This window comes from Carassius gibelio, chromosome B23 (assembly GCF_023724105.1).
Source record: "Carassius gibelio isolate Cgi1373 ecotype wild population from Czech Republic chromosome B23, carGib1.2-hapl.c, whole genome shotgun sequence".
NCBI classification, from domain to species: domain Eukaryota; kingdom Metazoa; phylum Chordata; class Actinopteri; order Cypriniformes; family Cyprinidae; genus Carassius; species Carassius gibelio.
The window spans coordinates 11078786-11097095 of NC_068418.1; the positions used below are offsets into that span (position 1 = coordinate 11078786).

An 18310-nucleotide genomic window follows, 5' to 3' on the forward strand; every position below is an offset into this window, starting at 1 on the left:
ACCCAAGTATAGATATGTGTGCTTCTGGGATACTTTTCAGATGTTTCATCGACTAACTGTCTATCTGTTGAGAAAAGTAACGCATCTCTTCCAAACAATATTTGAGGTATCACACATGTCCACAGCACAAAAAGTGCTGGATGAGCTACATGCCAAAGTTTAATATGCAGGATTATGGGTTTGTTCAGATCCCGAAGTATGAGCAACAACCACTAATAAGTGTAGCGACTATGCTATTTTGGTGGAAACTATGGTTACCACGGTAAACTTCTGTTGCCGCGCAAGCCTGAGTGTTTCTGGCTACTTCTCGCTAATCTTTTTCCTCCTTTGTTTCTTCCCGTATGTTACCTTCCTTCTCTCCCTCCATCACTCGCTCTGACTTTCTTTCTCCTTATCCAATCCACACTTTCCGCTTTTCATTTTTCCCTCATTTAACAAAATGCCTCCCTCAGACCGGCCGGCCTGCAGCCAGAACAAACTCTGAATTCCATCTGTAGGGCCAAATCATACGAAACGACTCCTGCAGCAGCCTTTCATCCCGCTTTTATAATCCATTATTCTTTCTTCCCCAACCCCTCTCCTAATTTCCCTCCCTCCATCTGTCTCTGAAGTAACAGCAGGCCCCTGTTCTGTGCCCCTGTGTTCTGCTGCGAGCCCGAGGAACATGTTCCCACGTGTAATGGGACGTTAAGGGTGAGGAGCGGTCCACAAGCGAGGACACGTGCCAAATGTAATACCACAGCAGTAGTAAGGAAGGTTATTTATGCGACAGGGATGTGTTTTGACTCCACCGAAACACGACTGAGCTCATTACTGACATCACCATATTTACAGTTACACAGCAACCTTACACAATCTGTAGCATGTTTAAAGAAGGGACGCACAAAATATATCGGTACAAGATCAATGATTGCTGGTACTGATGATTCTTCAATGTATTGGTATTGGTCAGAATTTAGTTGTTCTCCAGAATTTAGTTGTTCTCCTGTACGAATGACATCATTCAGCACTCCCCCCGCCCATATTTAATATTCTAAAAGAAAATAAGAAATTGAAAATATGATACTGTTTCATATATGTGATTCATTTTTGTCCTTTTCTGCAAATTAGGCAAATAATTATTATTAAAAGTGTGTATATATGTATATATGTATAATGTATATATATATATATATATATATATATATATATATATATATATATATATATATATATATATATATATATATATATATATATATATATATATATATGCAAATAGCCATTATATCCATACTAGAATTAAACCTTGCATTTCCTGCACTGTTTAATTACTTTATACTGCTTTAAATTAAATATTGTAATGGCCAAATAAACTTTGCATTTAAAATGTTTTATTTCAGCTTTCAGCATTTATTTAATTATTATTTAAATTCATTTAGACCAAATATTATACAAATTGTGACTTTCAAAAAATTTTTTAAAGGAAATATTACTTTTATTCAGAAAGATGTGTATAATGTTACAAATTATTTTGTTTTGAAATTTCTATTAATCAAAAAATCCTGAAAATGTTTTTTATCACATTTTCCAAAAATATTAAGCAACATTATTTTTAACATTAATATAAATAATACATATTTCTGAAGGAGCGTGTGACACTGAAGACTGGAGTAATGATGTTGAAAATTCAGCTTTGATCACATGAATACATTTTTTAACCGTATTTTTGATCAAATAAATGCAGCCTTGGTGAGCATAAAAAACACATCTTTTAAAAACATTTTATTAGCCATTTTAGCAAAAGAAATGTACTAACTCCAAACTTTTGAACAGTAGTGTATATGTAGTAGTTTTAACAGGATTTTATCTTAACAGGACTTTGATACTGTCCTCTCAGTAGCAGCTGCTTCATCCGCTCTGCACTCGTTTCCTGGTGTGAGGTGTGAGGCTTTTTTAAGAGTTCCTCGGAGGCAGAGAGGAAATGTTCCCTACTGCTCTGTGTGCATGTACACGTGTGTGTTGGGGTCTGGAGATGTACATAGAGATAAAAACGAGGCTAGAGAGAGGAAGTGCAGATCAGAGGATGGCTACAGAAGGATATGTAACAGGCAGTCACACTGTAACCAGCGCAGGAATACAAGAAGGGTGGAGATGTACATGAGAGCAGAGGAAATGGAGGAGGGAGGGGGAGAGAGATGGAGGGATGTCAGAGCGGTGGAGGAAGCGTGGGAGGAGAGCAAGGCTGGATGGTGGGCTTGGGTGTAAACAGTGTAATTACTGCTATTAGTCCGAGCAGAATACAGGGGTCTCAGGAGAAGCAGATATACTGGCTTTCACTAAAGATGAACAGAAACAGCCTTAGACGAACAGTTAAATCAAATATTAACATTCTGTCATCATTTACTCACCCTCAAGTCATTCCAAGCCTGTATAAGTTTCTATCTTATGTTGAAAACAAAAGAAGATATTTTTAAGAATTCTGAGGAAGCCAAAAAGTTCGTCCTCATTGACTTCCATAGCAGGGAAGTTAAACTATGGAAGTCTTTTATGTTCAACATAAGAGAGAGGTTGGAACGACAGGCGGGCAAGTAAATGATGACAAAATGTACAATTTTGGGTGAACTATTGCTTTAATGAATTATTCAATAGTGAGTGTTCATCTCAAGAAACATAACAAAGTCCAGGCCAAATTTCAAGAAGAAGGTCATATTTCTTTAAAAAAAAAAAAAAAAAAAAAAAAAAAATAATAATAATAATAATAATTCCCATTACTGCAGTGCAAACAATTAATGTAATGTGAAAATAATAATGGTATATTAGTTAATAAATCTTGACAGTGAAAAAATGTCAAATTGGGAAAAAACAACAGTACTAATCATTATTATTATTATTATTTTATAAATTAGCTTTTTATTTTTATAAATGAATAATAATACTAAACATTAATATTTAATAATAGTATTATACATTTTCCAGATATTTTATTTACAATAATAATACAATTAATTGTATATAATATATACTATAATATAACAACAACAACAATAATAATAGAAAATAAAATATCTAAAAAAGTAAAAATAAATCATAGTATTTAACTATTTTTACATTTTTGATAACAAAGGATAATTTATATAATAATAATAATAATAATAATAATAATACTTACTACTATTAATATAATTGATATTATTGATAATATAATATAATATAATATTTGTGTGCATATGTGAGTCATAATAAACCCTAAAAAAGATACACACAATACATATTTGTACAAAGTAAGGTAATACCAAAGTATGTTGCAACCAAACCAGTTAATTAACTATTAGACATTAGCATGAGACAAATGTCATTTCTCTGTGAATTAGTGTGTGTTAACATGCTCTCAAGCCTCGAGCAGCTGTGAGCATGTTAACACACACACAGCTTTGACTAGATCCCGCAGGAGAGGCTGGGAATACACACAGGTCTGCTTTCACACAACGTGATTACATCTTTTTATTTGGATTGATTCCCCTACATGGAGATCCATAACTGAGATGTTCTCCAAACTCCAGCAGACAACATGTGTCCACACAGACCAGAGCTGTAATCATCCTCTAATTAACTCTCTGTCTTTCTCCTTCCGTCTCTCTAACAGGAGCTTCAGTATTATTTCACCCCTTCTATGGTCTCACTGCCAAACTAAGCAAGAGTCACACATGACACAACCAATCAAAAAGATAAAATAGGAATAAACAGAAGTAAATACATTCCCTCCGAATGAAAACAAACCTAACAATTAACAGAGCACAATCAGCAGGTGTCAGCAATGGAAAAGTCCCACCTCTGCGAGCATGGCTTGTGTAATCAGACAACGACATGCCGCAGTTGTTCTGATCTCATGTGTTTATACAATCCTTTATGGACGCTATAAATACAAACGACGAAGACATATTGGAGAAAGTACTGATGTTATAGATATCTTTCTTCACTTCAAAGTTATGCATACGGAGAGTTTCCATATGGTGTCAATTACACGGATGGCAAAATACAATGGGAAACTCATGGCAGTTTGACTTTTTCTTTTCTTCTTTTTTTGGGAGAATAAGAAACACTAATTTAATTAGTTCCCTCAGAAATAGTACAACAACAATATATAGAGAAATTAGAATATAGAATAGAAATATGAATTAATCTATAGGCAGTGTAAAAGTGTATGCAGTTAACAGGGATCTCCTCTCAATTTAAGACACTATCTACATTGCTTATCCACTTGTACCATGATAGATAGATAGATAGATAGATAGATAGATAGATAGATAGATAGATAGATAGATAGATAGATAGATAGATAGATAGATAGATAGATAGATAGATAGATGGATGCGTAGTGAATCATCAGTGTGTCTCATCATCTATGTGTATCTGTTCAAACAGCATGTGCCTGTAGCCCTCAGCTGTAGCCTCAGCTGTAGCCTCAGGTCTACCTTTGCTCTTCAGGTTGCTATTGGAGTCATGTTTTAGTTCTTCAATAAAGAAAACGTATCTTCAAAATTACTGTTATAACTCCAACAGAAGACTCGCAAGTCAGTGGATGACAGAAAAACTAATGTTTTGCTTAAATGGTATGACAAGGCCCTAGGCTGCATCCACGGTGGACTCCTTCATGGTTTTATACCCTTTTAGCTCTGTTTTTTGGCATATACCTCTCCTTGTTACCCAACATTAGGAGTCGGATGTAATCCAGGCCTCTGAGTCAGAACTCCAACCTCTAAATGATGCAAAATGAAACTAACATGGATTTAGACAAAGCTGAGACACACATAGTTGGATTCATATATAAACACACTCACTCTGGCCTGAGGGAAGCTTGGGAAACACATGGCATTGATGAGCTCATAAAGAGGGGTGATGAAATGAACGATTTACTGGAAGAGCCCACCCATTCACTTCCCTCTTTTATACCAGTTCATATCCCACTTCAGCCACCAGCACCATGGGAAACAGGATCCCTTTTTGCCCAGAAGAGAGGCGGAAATGACTCTTCCTCCATCTGACGGTCTACTCTGCCATCTATTCCTCTCGTTTTTTTCCCCTCTCTGGCCCCTTGAATATTTTTCCACCATCATCTCTTTTTCTCTACGGACTGAATTTTCCACTCTGGCACATAGATAAGATCCTACCACTCACAGGATGCATGGTGGAAAAAAACAAAAATACAGTCAAGTTTTGACTTTATGTGCCAAGACAGCATGCTAACGGTCATGGACACTCAAGACTGAGGGATCTGGAATGCTCTACATACACAGCAGCTTCACTTACCAGACCATTAGTTCTCTAGACTGGCATCAACTAGCAACTGTCTTAAAAAATAGAGTTTAACTTTAGTCTAAAATCTGACATCCTCCACAGCAAATTGTGACTCTTGAACTGTGATATGTCATGCAGGGTCAGCTTGACTCAGTGACAGCTAAGGTTCATCTTAAATGCTAAAGCAAGTTAAAGAGGAGTCAATTGTTGTTAGTTGGCTGGAGGTTATTTCCTGTGGTTTAAGGTTGTGGACGAGGTTGTATCACACCAGACAGACACACAAACAAAGACGGCGGTTCTGACATTAATTCCCTTTCAGCTTTGTTTTCAGGAAATGCATTTTGGGAAAAAAGAGCTGTGGTATTTCCATGTAAGTAGGTAAAAGTAAAAAAAAAACAGTGAGGTCTGAAACTATTGGTCACCGTCACTGTAGGCTACACACAGAGGTGGTTAAACTATGTTTTTATTGGTTACAGACCAGACAGAGCCAGCTCATCTCTACAATATGACTCAAGTGAATAGTTCACCTCAAAAACAATGAAGGATATAAACAGATTTTATCTTAAATCAAAAGAGCAATGAGTCAGTCCAGATAAACACCATCTGCTGCCAGCTGTTGTCCTGGGGAGGCTAGAGATATTAAGGACTGGTTGGAGAGAGATAGATCAAATCTCTCTTTATTTTATTTTAATAAATTATTGGTATTATTTAACAGTTTTTTCCTTGTATATTACTCGGATCAGTGCAGGCCATTCAATCACTCGTAGATTGATATAAATACCAGTCTCCATCATTGTGAATCTTAATTTCTCACAAATCTGTTGACTTGTTGTGATATTGTTCCCAATATATGGTCATTTTGGCGGCTTTATTTGAGTGTTATTTAAATGTCATCTCATGGAGTTCGGAACCAAAAAACAAAAAAAGCATACAAGGCAAATGTATGATGGTATTTCATTAGAAGATGCTTGTGTCATGACAGATGTTTTTAAGAAATATTCATGATTAAACAAAAATTACAAAATGAATAATCAACAAGTTGGTAGGTGCATGACTTCCCTGACCAATCCCTATTTTACCCTATAGCAACAAACTACAACACTGTTTATTGAGAAACTGCCATTAAGAGGTCAAATACGGCCAGACATCACACCTCAATCTGTCATCACACTGTACTTCATAAGGTACTTCTACAATTAGAGGAGGAGTTTAATAAGTCCCTCGTGGCTCCTGAAGTCAACTAGCCATTCCTGACTGAGAGTGCTTCCTCTATTAAGTATTTTCCTATTTTCTATAGTCCACATTTCTGTATTTCTAACATAACTGTTAGCTTTCACATATGGACATTCCCATTCAATTCACAGATGAAGCAAGTGTGCAACTCTTAATTGGTGTAAAATACAATAAGGCCAGTGCTATGAGGAGGTGAAAAAAAAAAATTCACATCTAATAATGCAACAGAGCCCACGAAGGGGAACGAAAGCTTAAGAGAGCAACATGAAACAGCTGAATGGTGTTTGAGTGGATTTTCTATATTAAAGAGCAGCAGAGAAGGGCTTTATACTGATTTCTGCCGCGCTAAATAAAATAACTGCAGGTTATACTCTGAAATGAAGCACTGTTTAGGGTCAAACACAGTGTGTAATCATGTAAAATGTGAGATTTGTGTTGCAGGAGTGCTCAGGGTTTTGTTTGTTTTTTACTCAAAGCTGTCTAGCATTTTTGTAATAGCACTTTAATATGAAGCAAGAGTTTGTCGGACCATCCTTGAACCCATGACTTGGACCGATGTCGTGGCACTGTGACCAAAGAGGGCTTAAGTGTTCTTGAATTTTGTGTGTGTGTGTGTGTGTGTCTTGTGAGGTGCTAAGAGCTGGTCAAATGTATTTATTTTTTTAAAGGTCATGTTCTCTACAGAGGGTGGCGACTCCGCACTATGACAAAGCTGATGACTATCACAGCCAACATTAAGGGTTATGAATGGTCATGCCTGGTTCACTGAACATATAAAACTAGACTAATCAAAAGATAACTTAAACATGCTTTAGATGGGTAACAAAACATGTGTAGTACCCTGGAAAATTACAAAGCAGGAGTCTGGGAAAAGAGGTTGCCAGTGTATATCCAATCTGTCCCCATACTGCTCTTGGGTTCTGGCACTAAACATTTAATCTACCAGATATCTGAAGAAAAGTCTGTTTATGCATGAATCATGACAAATTATCAGTTGATCTAACCCTGAACTGTTATAGCCTGCTGTGGGATTCAAACCTACAACCTTTGGTTATACACTGAAAATTATAACCATTGTACTGCACCATTTACACTTAGATCATGCTTCTGCCTTGATTCTTAAAATTCAATAATTCATGAAAATAATTTTATGACTTTTTATGAAAAACAAAAGAAATCATCAAACTGAATACCAGTTTGGGATTCAAAATTACAACCTTTCAGTTACCAGCCCAGAATTGCAGTTGTACCACACTATTAAAATTAACTGCATTGATTTTTGCAATCTGCGATGAAAATCAACTAATCAACTTACTTTTAGATTTTTATTTTATTATTATTAAAAATACATATGTATGGCAAACTAGATTTTTAAGTGAATTCTGTCTGGTAAAATGTAGATTCTGACCCCTGATTCATGAAATGCACATAATCATTTAACCTAGTCATTATAGGAACTCATGCCTGAAAATGAAGCTATTCAGCCTGTGAGCTCAACTCCAAGCATGATACAGCTCTAGACAAACTGCATGCTCTCTGTGTCGTAAAGAGTTTCAGTGGGTTGCGATTTCGCTGATTGAATAACCATGTGGCATGTTAAAACACTCACTGTTTCTTTGCACATTGACCAAACTTTTGCCAGTGCCAAGTAGTGACGAATAAGGTTATATAACACTGGGCATCACAGTAGTTCCTCTATACAAGGTCAGCAACTATGAATAAAGCTTTACAGCGTTGCTTGGGACTCTAGATCCCAGGGTGCTCCCCTGGAGCCGTGCCTGATATGGGTGTGCCAGCGCTGGCACCCATTGGTCTTATCAATGAGTCTTTCACTACAGTTTAGTGGTGCAGGGGTGCGGCTGCCAGCACTGCCACCCCAACACAGGGAGGTCTTCAGTGCAGGAAACACAGAGAGAGCTTGCCTTTAAATACATAAACTACCATTGTATACGCCTATGTTAATCTGAAGAGGGAGTGAAAGAGGCATTGATAAATTCATTATGATGACCTGATGAGAAATGGGAAAAATGTTCTTACCTTTGCTTCGCATTTCTTATGAGTGGCTGTTTTGCAGACTGTGGGCGGTAAAGAGAGGGAAATGTGTTGGTCAGGGAGGAATACAGGGAATACTAGGGAACCCCCTAGTGAACTATAAGATGCAACATAATTTAATAATTTTGGGAGTTTGCATCAGGGATGAATAGTATTAAAATAGCATCTAAAATCTTTCTTATAAATCTTTTTTTCTTATGATTATAACAAAAGTTTAGAAAACCATTTATTCATTAAAAAAAGTCTAGTGTAAAAGTCTAGAAGTCCATGGAATAGTGTTATTTTAGAAGTATATAAATACAAATGTAGCATTTCCTAATATTTTGAATGTTTTATTTCTATATTTTACATTTTCATTTCATTTTTATTAATTATGTCATGTTTTAATATTTCACATTTTAATATTTCTATATATATGTTTTTTTTAATTATTAATTCAGTTTTACCTTTGAGTTTAACAACATTTTTTACTTCAACATAAATTCATTACATTTTTATTAAAAGTTTTTCAGCTTTATTTCCATTACTGAAAACGATTACTAATAGTTTAATAGTTAGCATAACATAATTGGCATGAAAAGATGTTTTAAGATATGTTTTTAGGGCTGTCAAAGTACACCGTAAAACTGGATTAGGGTTTAGTGTGAAAAAATAGAAATACAAATAAATAGTACTTTTTTTTGTACAGTAAAATTATATTATTTAATTTCATAATTTACATGTTTTCCTTATAGTAGCATGCTTCTTTTCGGTATAAATTGTGAGAGATACATTTTTTATAAATAAAAATGTCAAAAGGGGAACATCATATTTGTGGGTCCTTTGCATCAAAAAAAAAAAAAAAAACACAAAACAGAAAAAAAGAACCTGAGATAAAGGCTGAAATGGTCAGATGTTACTCACCTCGACAAAAAGAGCCCAAATTCTCCACGTTCTGCCTGCACACCCCACACTGACGCTTCTTTTTGAAGGTCTTTTCTTTAAAGACGTGGGGCTCGCCCTTCCCCGTCTGGAAATGAAAAAACACAACATTTCAAAAAAAGACTTTGTATTTGACGCTAAACTCATGCTTCTTTCTCTATCACCATCTGTAATCCTGTCATTCTGCCATTAGTTCACTGTTTCTCCAAATAAATCTCTTGCGTTCCGCTCTTCTTCCCGGTTCCCTTCACTGACCTGAATTCTCCTCTGGATGTCAGGCCTCTGTCTCTCTTTCCATGAACAGCAGCTCATTTTTCAATGCTGAGAACAAAAACAAAAACCCGACAAAACCTTTTATCTGAAAGTGCCACATCTTGCGGTTAGAAACTTGATGAAGACGCTTTGGTTCACACAAACAGCTCTACATAGCAAGCCCACTGTGTAGCGCTTGACTACGAAATACCTGACTGCCACATATCGTCCTCAAATACAAATTTGTATGTTATCACTTCTGATGAGGCTCAAGACTAACAACAGACTGCACAAACTCATCATGCAGCATGTTTGTACACTGGGTTTGGTTTGGTTTTAACTCTGTATGACGTCCCACAGCAGAGCAGCATAATGCAGCTTTGTGTTTGGTTGTGCGTTTTTCCATTTGGCAGAGAGGTAGAGGGGTTTAGCACTCTTTTCCACTCTCTCTCTCTCTCTCTCTCGACCCTGTTTGGACAGCTGGCGAGAAATGCAGCATGTGCCCATTAGGTGCCATAACCACAGCTTCAACAAGCTAGCACCATCACATACAGCCATTCCTCACTCCACAACCATTGTCTTCAGGGATATTGGGAATATCTAGTGAATATATTCCTACAGAACACAATACTTGTGAAGGCCAAGATAGAACACCACCTAGAACAGTGGTTCCCAACACTGGTTTTGGAGCTACCCCAAATTGCACCAAAACTGCACCAAATGTGCATTTTGCATGTCTCCTTAATCAAACCCACCTGATTCAGGTCATCAGCTCATTAGTAGAGACTCCAAGACCTGAAATTGGTGTGTCAGAGAAAGGAGACATGCAAAATGTGCAGTGTGCAGCAACCACCCAAAACATCATAACACACAGCAACACCCTAGCAACCACCCAAAACATCATAACACACAGCAACACGCTAGCAACCACCCAAAACATCATAACACACAGCAACACCCTAGCAACCACCCAAAACATCATAACACACAGCAACACCCTAGCAACCACCCAAAACATCGTAACACACAGCAACACCCTAGCAACCACCCAAAACATCGTAACACACAGCAACACCATAGCAACCACCCAAAACATCGTAACACACAGCAACACCCTAGCAACCACCCAAAACATCGTAACACACAGCAACACCATAGCAACCACCCAAAACATCGTAACACACAGCAACACCTTAGCAACCACCCAAAACATCGTAACACACAGCAACACCCTAGCAACCACCCAAAACATCATAACACACAGCAACACCATAGCAACCACCCAAAACATCATAACACACAGCGACACCCAAGCAACAACCCAAAACATCGTAACACACAGCGACACCCTAGCAACCACCCAAAACATCGTAACACACAGCAACACCATAGCAACCACCCAAAACATCGTAACACACAGCAACACCCTAGCAACCACCCAAAACATCGTAACACACAGCAACACCATAGCAACCACCCAAAACATCATAACACACAGCAACACCCTAGCAACCACCCAAAACATCATAACACACAGCAACACCATAGCAACCACCCAAAACATCGTAACACACAACAACACCCTAGCAACCACCCAAAACATCATAACACACAGCAACACCCTAGCAACCACCCAAAACATCGTAACACACAGCAACACCATAGCAACCCCCAAAACATCATAACACACAGCAACACCCTAGCAACCACCCAAAACATCATAAAACATAGCGACACCCTAGCAACCACCCAGAACATCATAACCACATAGCAACACCCTAACAGCCATCATATTCTACACTTTCAGAACCACATAGAAATGCACTAAAACCTTGTATATACGCTTTATTTCATAAGCATTCTGCATCTATATAGTTCATAATAGTGATCATGTTTGATGTTAAATACTTTTTTTAAATGTTATAATAAATAATTGTTTAAATGGTATCAGCTTTGGAACATCACTTGATGTCCAATGTAAAACCTGGAATAAAAGTAAGTGAGAAGCAGAGGAACATTTGTTAATGGTGTCACTGTAGACTGTCCTCTCCTCATTCATAACTGCTTGTTCTTTGACTGTACTTTGACACAAAACTTCTTCAGTGTGAAGAAGGAGGTTGAGAAATCTTAATAGCTGACTATAATCGTTTAATCAGAGAAAGTCTTTCATTCACTATAAACAAACATCAGGATCAGCTGCTTCAGACGTTAGCAAATGCCCTGTAAAAGTGACCCATGACAAACGTTATGCGTTATGCATTAAAGCATCCCATTTAAACATCCACGGTTATTAAGAAAGCCCTCTATCACCAGATCATCTCGTGTTATTCCTCTCTCAGAGATCTCAGACAGACCAAGCTGATTTGTTTGGCCGCTCCAGGAGTTCAGTTTGCCCACCCAAATGGAAATCATCAGCTGCTTTTCCCTTTCTCTTTTACAGCTCCTTAATGCTTGGATTTCCTTTCTTTCTTCTAATTTCAGCTTCTAGTTTTTCCCATGTTCACTCTATTCATTTTCCTTAACTTTAGCCAAGGGTTCAATGACGTATAAAAGTGTCCACGATAAAGAAAATAAAAACACGTGTGACAAGCTCCCAGATGTACTCTGTATTCATGCTGGTTTCAACTGTTTTTGCATTTAATACATTTAATGGCAGATATTTTTCAAATGTAAAACAATTAAATTATATATGTAAAAAATGTTTGTTACATATTCTGGTAAATAATCAAAAGGGAAAAAAAGCAATTAATCAAATATTGTGATATTTTCTAAAAAAGAAAAAGAAAAAAATTAAAAATCCCCAAATTCAGATAATACAAATACAATACATTACTCTGGCAAAAGTTGTTTTAAAAGTCCCATTTGTTTGATTTATGTATACCATTGAACATATTCACTGCTCTACAGCACTCTGTCTAATTAATTGTACTACAGTTATATTCAACTAAAAGTTGGAGGTCCTTCAACTAACATGAATGCACTTAAAAAGTAGTTCAGCTATATTAAGCATAAAAGTGACCTTTCTGTGCACCCCAATTAGGTGAACATAGAACGTACATTATAAAGCTTACCTTTCCACTGCTAAAGTCCACAAGGGTCAAGGGCCCAAATGAAGAAATAATCAGCTCTCCATTACCTGCACAAAGTAATCACACCGTCTTTAACGGAGTGTGCAAGACCACGTCTCACAGGTCCAGTGCTCTCTGAGGTGTGACTGCAACACCCGTCAACAAACTAACTCACTGCCCGGCCAACAGTGTGCCAAGAGAGGCTAGTGGGTAGGGGTGGCCCCCAGGGCACGGAGCAGAGACAAGGAGGGACTGTTCACTTAATTTTAGCTATCCAGAAGAGCATGCCAAGACTCTCCAGCAAAAAGGAGAGCCTTTCAGAAACAGAAAACCCTTCCCTTCAAACTCAAAAGAAAGAACAGAAGGGGAATTGAACAGACAATCTGGATATAAACAGACATAGAAATGACAGAAAGCGAGAGGCAAGTCCGTATTTTGGGAGAAACGCACACTCATGTACCAATTTTCCCATGATTCTTAACCTCTGCACTCTCTTCTCTTCCATGAATAGCTCCAGCTTTAACAGATCCTCACATTGTGTGCAATATCCTGCAAAGAACCGAACTTTGTGTTCCAACTCAACTCAGTAAATGCAAACTATGAATGGAAGCCCGAGAAGAACACAAACACCGACTGACATTCAGGAGTCAATGACATATAAGAGTGTCCAGGAAAATGATAAATGAAAATCTTTTAAATCTAGCTTAAAATGTGCCAAGTTGACAGAAAAGTACTCTTTGTATTCATGTTTGTTTCATATGGTATTGAAAAACATTTATAACATTTTCAAGAAAAAGGTTTAAATAAAAAGATAAAGTAAAAATAATAAATGTCATGTAATGTAATTTTAGCTGGAATTTTATATTTTTTAATTTTGGTTAATGTTTTATTAATTTTGTTTAGTGAATTTTCATTTTTAGTAGTTTTTTTAATGTCTACATAATTTTTTATGAATTTTTATTTAAGTTATTTTAGTACACCAAATTAAACTAATTTAACATCTGAAATGTTGCCTTGATGATTTGATAAAATAACATGGGGTTTTATATATTTTATTTTAATTTAATGTTTATTTTTACTTCTTCTCACATTTTAAATCTTCAAAATATTTTCTAAACATATTTTTAAGTAAAAAGTTTTGTACCAGACTGCTGGATTACTGGACAGCTATATTTAACATTTTGTCTGAGGCATATGTGAAGGATATCAGGCCTAGTTTTGAGATGGCTGTCTTTGGAGTACCTGTACAAGGTGTGGTTATGTCCAAAAATTGTCAAGATGCATGTTTTTTTGCATGTCTTTTGGCTCGGAGAAGAATATTACTTGATTGGAAATAAAATAAACACATGTAATGCGATGCCAAAAACATTTTTCTCCATACATGTTCCAATATTTTTTACTGTAGCATTAGTACAGTACTGTAAAAACATTGCAGATGTTTGTAAAGTAATAGCTTTCCATCTAAAGTCAAAAAATAATTGTCCTTAGTCAAGTCATACTCCTTTTTCGATGGGTCCCATCATGCATGTTTTAATACATGACTGCTTTGAAAAGTAAAAGCACATCTCTTTCCATCACAGTTGTAGGCCTCATTCACATCTGCAGCTCAGCATCCTGCTGAATGCACCAAACATTTAGGGTTAATAAAGAATGAGTATCTCAGCTGGGGAGAATAAAAAAGTGTTACAGGCCTTTCCCCTCACTGAGGGGTGGTAAAGGGAAAGCAAAGGAGCCATGTGTGTGAATACGAGTGTGTGTTTATAAGTGTGTGTGTGTGTGTAGGGTGGGACAGGCAGTGGAAGAACAGAGGCGGCCTGTTCCAGTGATGAAGTCAGCATACTTCCTGCACTAATCAAATACGTCTCCATGACAAACAAACAGATGCACAATGACCAAAACACAACACACGCAGCATTCACATCAAACTATCAAGTGAAAAACCAATCAACTACTAGAACTGGTCGTCAAAAATCAAATGCATTGATGCATGATGGTCACAGCCCTGCTCCATCCTCAGGAAATTACGAGCTAATCTGCACATCCTATTGTGTGAGTTATTATTCGCACTTCCTCCTGTAAGCCCGTCACACACTAAATCACACAGCAGTCCATTAGTGTCAGACTGTTATCGCTGTTGTTGTTACTATATATAACCCAAGAGAAAGCCAAGGGACAGTCAGAGGCTTTAAGGCAGTCCGATACAAAATATAAAGATAAAATACAATAACGCCGACGTATGTCCGATTAGTCATCAGGAATTCCTGCGGTGTGACCTTTACGTGAACCTTCATGTCAGTAAACGTCCGCACACTATAATCTAACCATGGCGGTCGGTTACAGACGGTTTTGATTGAGCTTTTCAATATGACGTGAAACTTGAAACTTCAGAAAGAACCAAGTAAAACACACTAATCAGTGACCACACTCATTTTATGACTATACATAAATGGCTCAATATGCTTGTAAAGAAATCCCCCTGATTATAGCTTATATCACATAGTAATTACTTGCAACTTTTTTACTGCGCTAAAATCAACAGCAAGAATTATTACAGTGTGTTGCTAGGTAGCACTTCTATTGTACGGCTCTCTTACTCATCTATAACTCGTTCCCTGGGCTTTGCTATAAGTTAAACAGCATGATTCTCTTCAGGCAGACCAGTTTATAGACGAGTGTGGTATAATAAGGTTTGCATTACATCCGTTTTGTGTATTCAGGTGGATACACTAAGCTGAAATAATCCATGCGAGGTCCGATATGAAGTGACAGCTCATAGAACGTGCACGAGAGAGAAAAAGAGAGAGAAGTTATTATAATGAAGGTGGCAATTCATATCAAATATTTACTAAGCTATAACAAGCAACCAGCCCACTGAAAAAGAAAGCCTCTCTTACATTCTCCAAATTGTGGTCATATTTAATGGCTGTTTAGCTGTATTCAGAGCTGTACAGCAGAAAAACATCCTTTAAATGATGATTATATTATATCCTCTGATTAGAGTCTTCTTTTGCATTGCATATTGACTTATCTTTAGTCTCAAAATAATAACAGCACACTGATATTTTTGTACATACTTCAAAACATACAATAATGCTGAAGTACCTGTAGTGCTTATACAAAATGCATGATATTACCTTGGCAATAAACCATTGTAATATGTATTCAACAGCAATAACACTTGCTTGGTGTTTGCTACACATTTTTTATTTTTATTTGACACATTCATTTAAAAATGTGTTTAAATAACAAATTAATACGACATATTATTATCATTATTATTTTGGCCACTACCGTGTTGAAAGAATTGTGAGAGCATTCCTTTACATTACTGAAGTTTGTTAGAAATAATATAATTGAAATTAATAGTACAGGTTTAATAGATTGTCTTAATCGATCCACCCCAAACTGCTGTCTGGGTAGTAAGCTCACTGTGTTTTGAGACACAGCCGTAGTCTCTAGTGAGGCGTTTAATGCGTGATGACGCAGTAACTATTAGTTACCAGCTCGTGAAGTCATATGATGACTCTTTCTTTCTGCTCCAGTTTTCAGCGCAGTTTCACCCCCGGCAGAGATTGGGGAAAACCAAGGGACGCATTTCCTTTCATCGACGACATAACGCAATAAACATACAAACTCAAACGCTGGTTTTGAATTAGTTCTTGCCAGACTTAATTAGCAGAGTGATAAAACTTTTAAGACTTTATGAGGTTTTCATTAGTGGTTCTGTAGGGCAGAGAGAGAACGAGACTTCGCTCATGCTGCAGTTATCCATCTGACATGTTTCATGCCATGATAGTGAACATGGAAAGCGTGGGCACTGACACAGCAGCACCAATGCCAGCTTTTTCCATTTAAAAGCACACTATATATCTTATACAAGAGTTTTTATTTACCATATGGGACAACAGTGTGTTGTTATGCTCAGATAAAAACTACTGCATCATATTTACTGTTAAAAACAGAAACAAAAGTCACTTTTTTCTCAAGCACTCACCTCCAGGATGCTCTGACACATAAAAGAGGAAAACTACATATCAGATTAATGTTACTCCTAACATATTACTTGCATGACATGCATACAAAAGCATTTAATATAAAGTATTTTAATACATTAAAGAGATCTAGTCACATCTAATTTCAACCATTTTATGCACATTTGTTTTACATTCAGGACGTCTCTAGACATGTATCCATACTGAATGAAAATACTTTACCTTGCTCATGTTTTTGGAGAATATTCCAGCTAAAAAATGTTTCCTTAAAGATTTCATGGGCTACATTCCCATTGAGTCAATAGAGTGTCACTCGACTACTGAATACTGATGGAGTTCCTTTCTTTGCTCTCACTAGACTCAGAGTCTGGCAGTGGGAGGAGCTACAGCGGGAAAAGAACACTGTGGAATGTTGTTTCTGGAAGCAAACTTTTCTGATTGGCTGCATCCTGACGAATCGATAGCTGATTGGATGGAATGCAAATGAGAAGCGCCTGCCTTTATGAATGCAGCGCTGTTCTACAACATATCTTTCTCTCTCAAAACCATATGCGTTTAAATATTTAGCTCAGTTTGCTTTGAATATTGAAACTTATATTTGAACTATTAATTAAGAATTAATTCTATAATCTACATGCCATTTTATATAATGTTATATTGTATTATGTTTTCTTTTATTCAACAGGAAACTGTGGCATTAACATAGGTAGCAATTATGCAAAACAAGTTTAGTTAATTATGGAATTAAGTTGTAGCCTACATTACCTTGTTTCTGATATGCATTAGACAGATTTTGTATATTTTTTTATGTTAAATGTATTATTACGGTCTCTACAATAATAAATAATTAGCCATAAGTTAGACTGACAATCACTGTAATGCATATTTGTCCGCCAAAAAAAAAAAAAAAACTTTGAAAGTACTATTGAAAGCACAATAGCGACATCAACTGGTCATTTGTGGAGTTACATCTGCAGGCGCGTTCACAAGAGTTTATAAACGTCCTAAATGTCGCTTTTGATACATTTTTGAAAAGATGCCAGTTACAAACACGATAAAAAAAAAACGATAAAGCACCTTCAGCTAGGCCTCGTATCAAACATCCCAGACTTAATTTTGAAGCAGACAAATTTGTTCCTCATTGGGTTTTGTTTTCGCCAATTAAGAAACATTTTCAAACACTACATGATTATAACAAATGGCCACAAATCTAAGTGATGAATGCAGTCCATCTGTCCACGAGCAGAATAAACAGAAATGTGCTCTGTTGAATCGCACAGCCAACTAAATGTTGCTTCAAGCAATGAATCCCCAGACAAACACCATGAGATGTGTGCCACTGATTAATGCATTCATGAAACAAGTTCAGTTAAAACACAGAAAACATTAAGACTGATATATTAAACATCCAGACGAATATAAATCAGCAAATAGAAATGTATTATTGAATGACACACACTTAATGCATGCAAATAAATGATTGCATTTATTTGCAATCTTAAATAAAAAAAAAAA

The 18310-nt window shown here is 36.6% G+C and overlaps 1 protein-coding gene across 14 annotated transcripts in view; it reads right to left on the bottom strand.

Moving 5' to 3' along the window:
- LOC128012144 (tensin-2) overlaps positions 1 to 18310 on the bottom strand; it is a 48245-nt gene that overhangs the window by 21520 nt on the left and 8415 nt on the right. For 8 of the 14 annotated variants that reach the window (XM_052595177.1, XM_052595178.1, XM_052595176.1 and 5 more), the window contains exons 2-3: positions 9466 to 9571; positions 8548 to 8585 (exon numbers count right to left, since the gene is read on the bottom strand). In XM_052595177.1, the coding sequence (XP_052451137.1) occupies positions 8548 to 8585; positions 9466 to 9571 (144 nt within the window). Of the gene's footprint in view, positions 1 to 8547; positions 8586 to 9465; positions 9572 to 9738; positions 9805 to 12806; positions 12867 to 17017; positions 17167 to 18310 lie in introns of those variants that run through there. The other 6 variants (XM_052595181.1, XM_052595180.1, XM_052595179.1 and 3 more) reach the window with 6 other exon arrangements.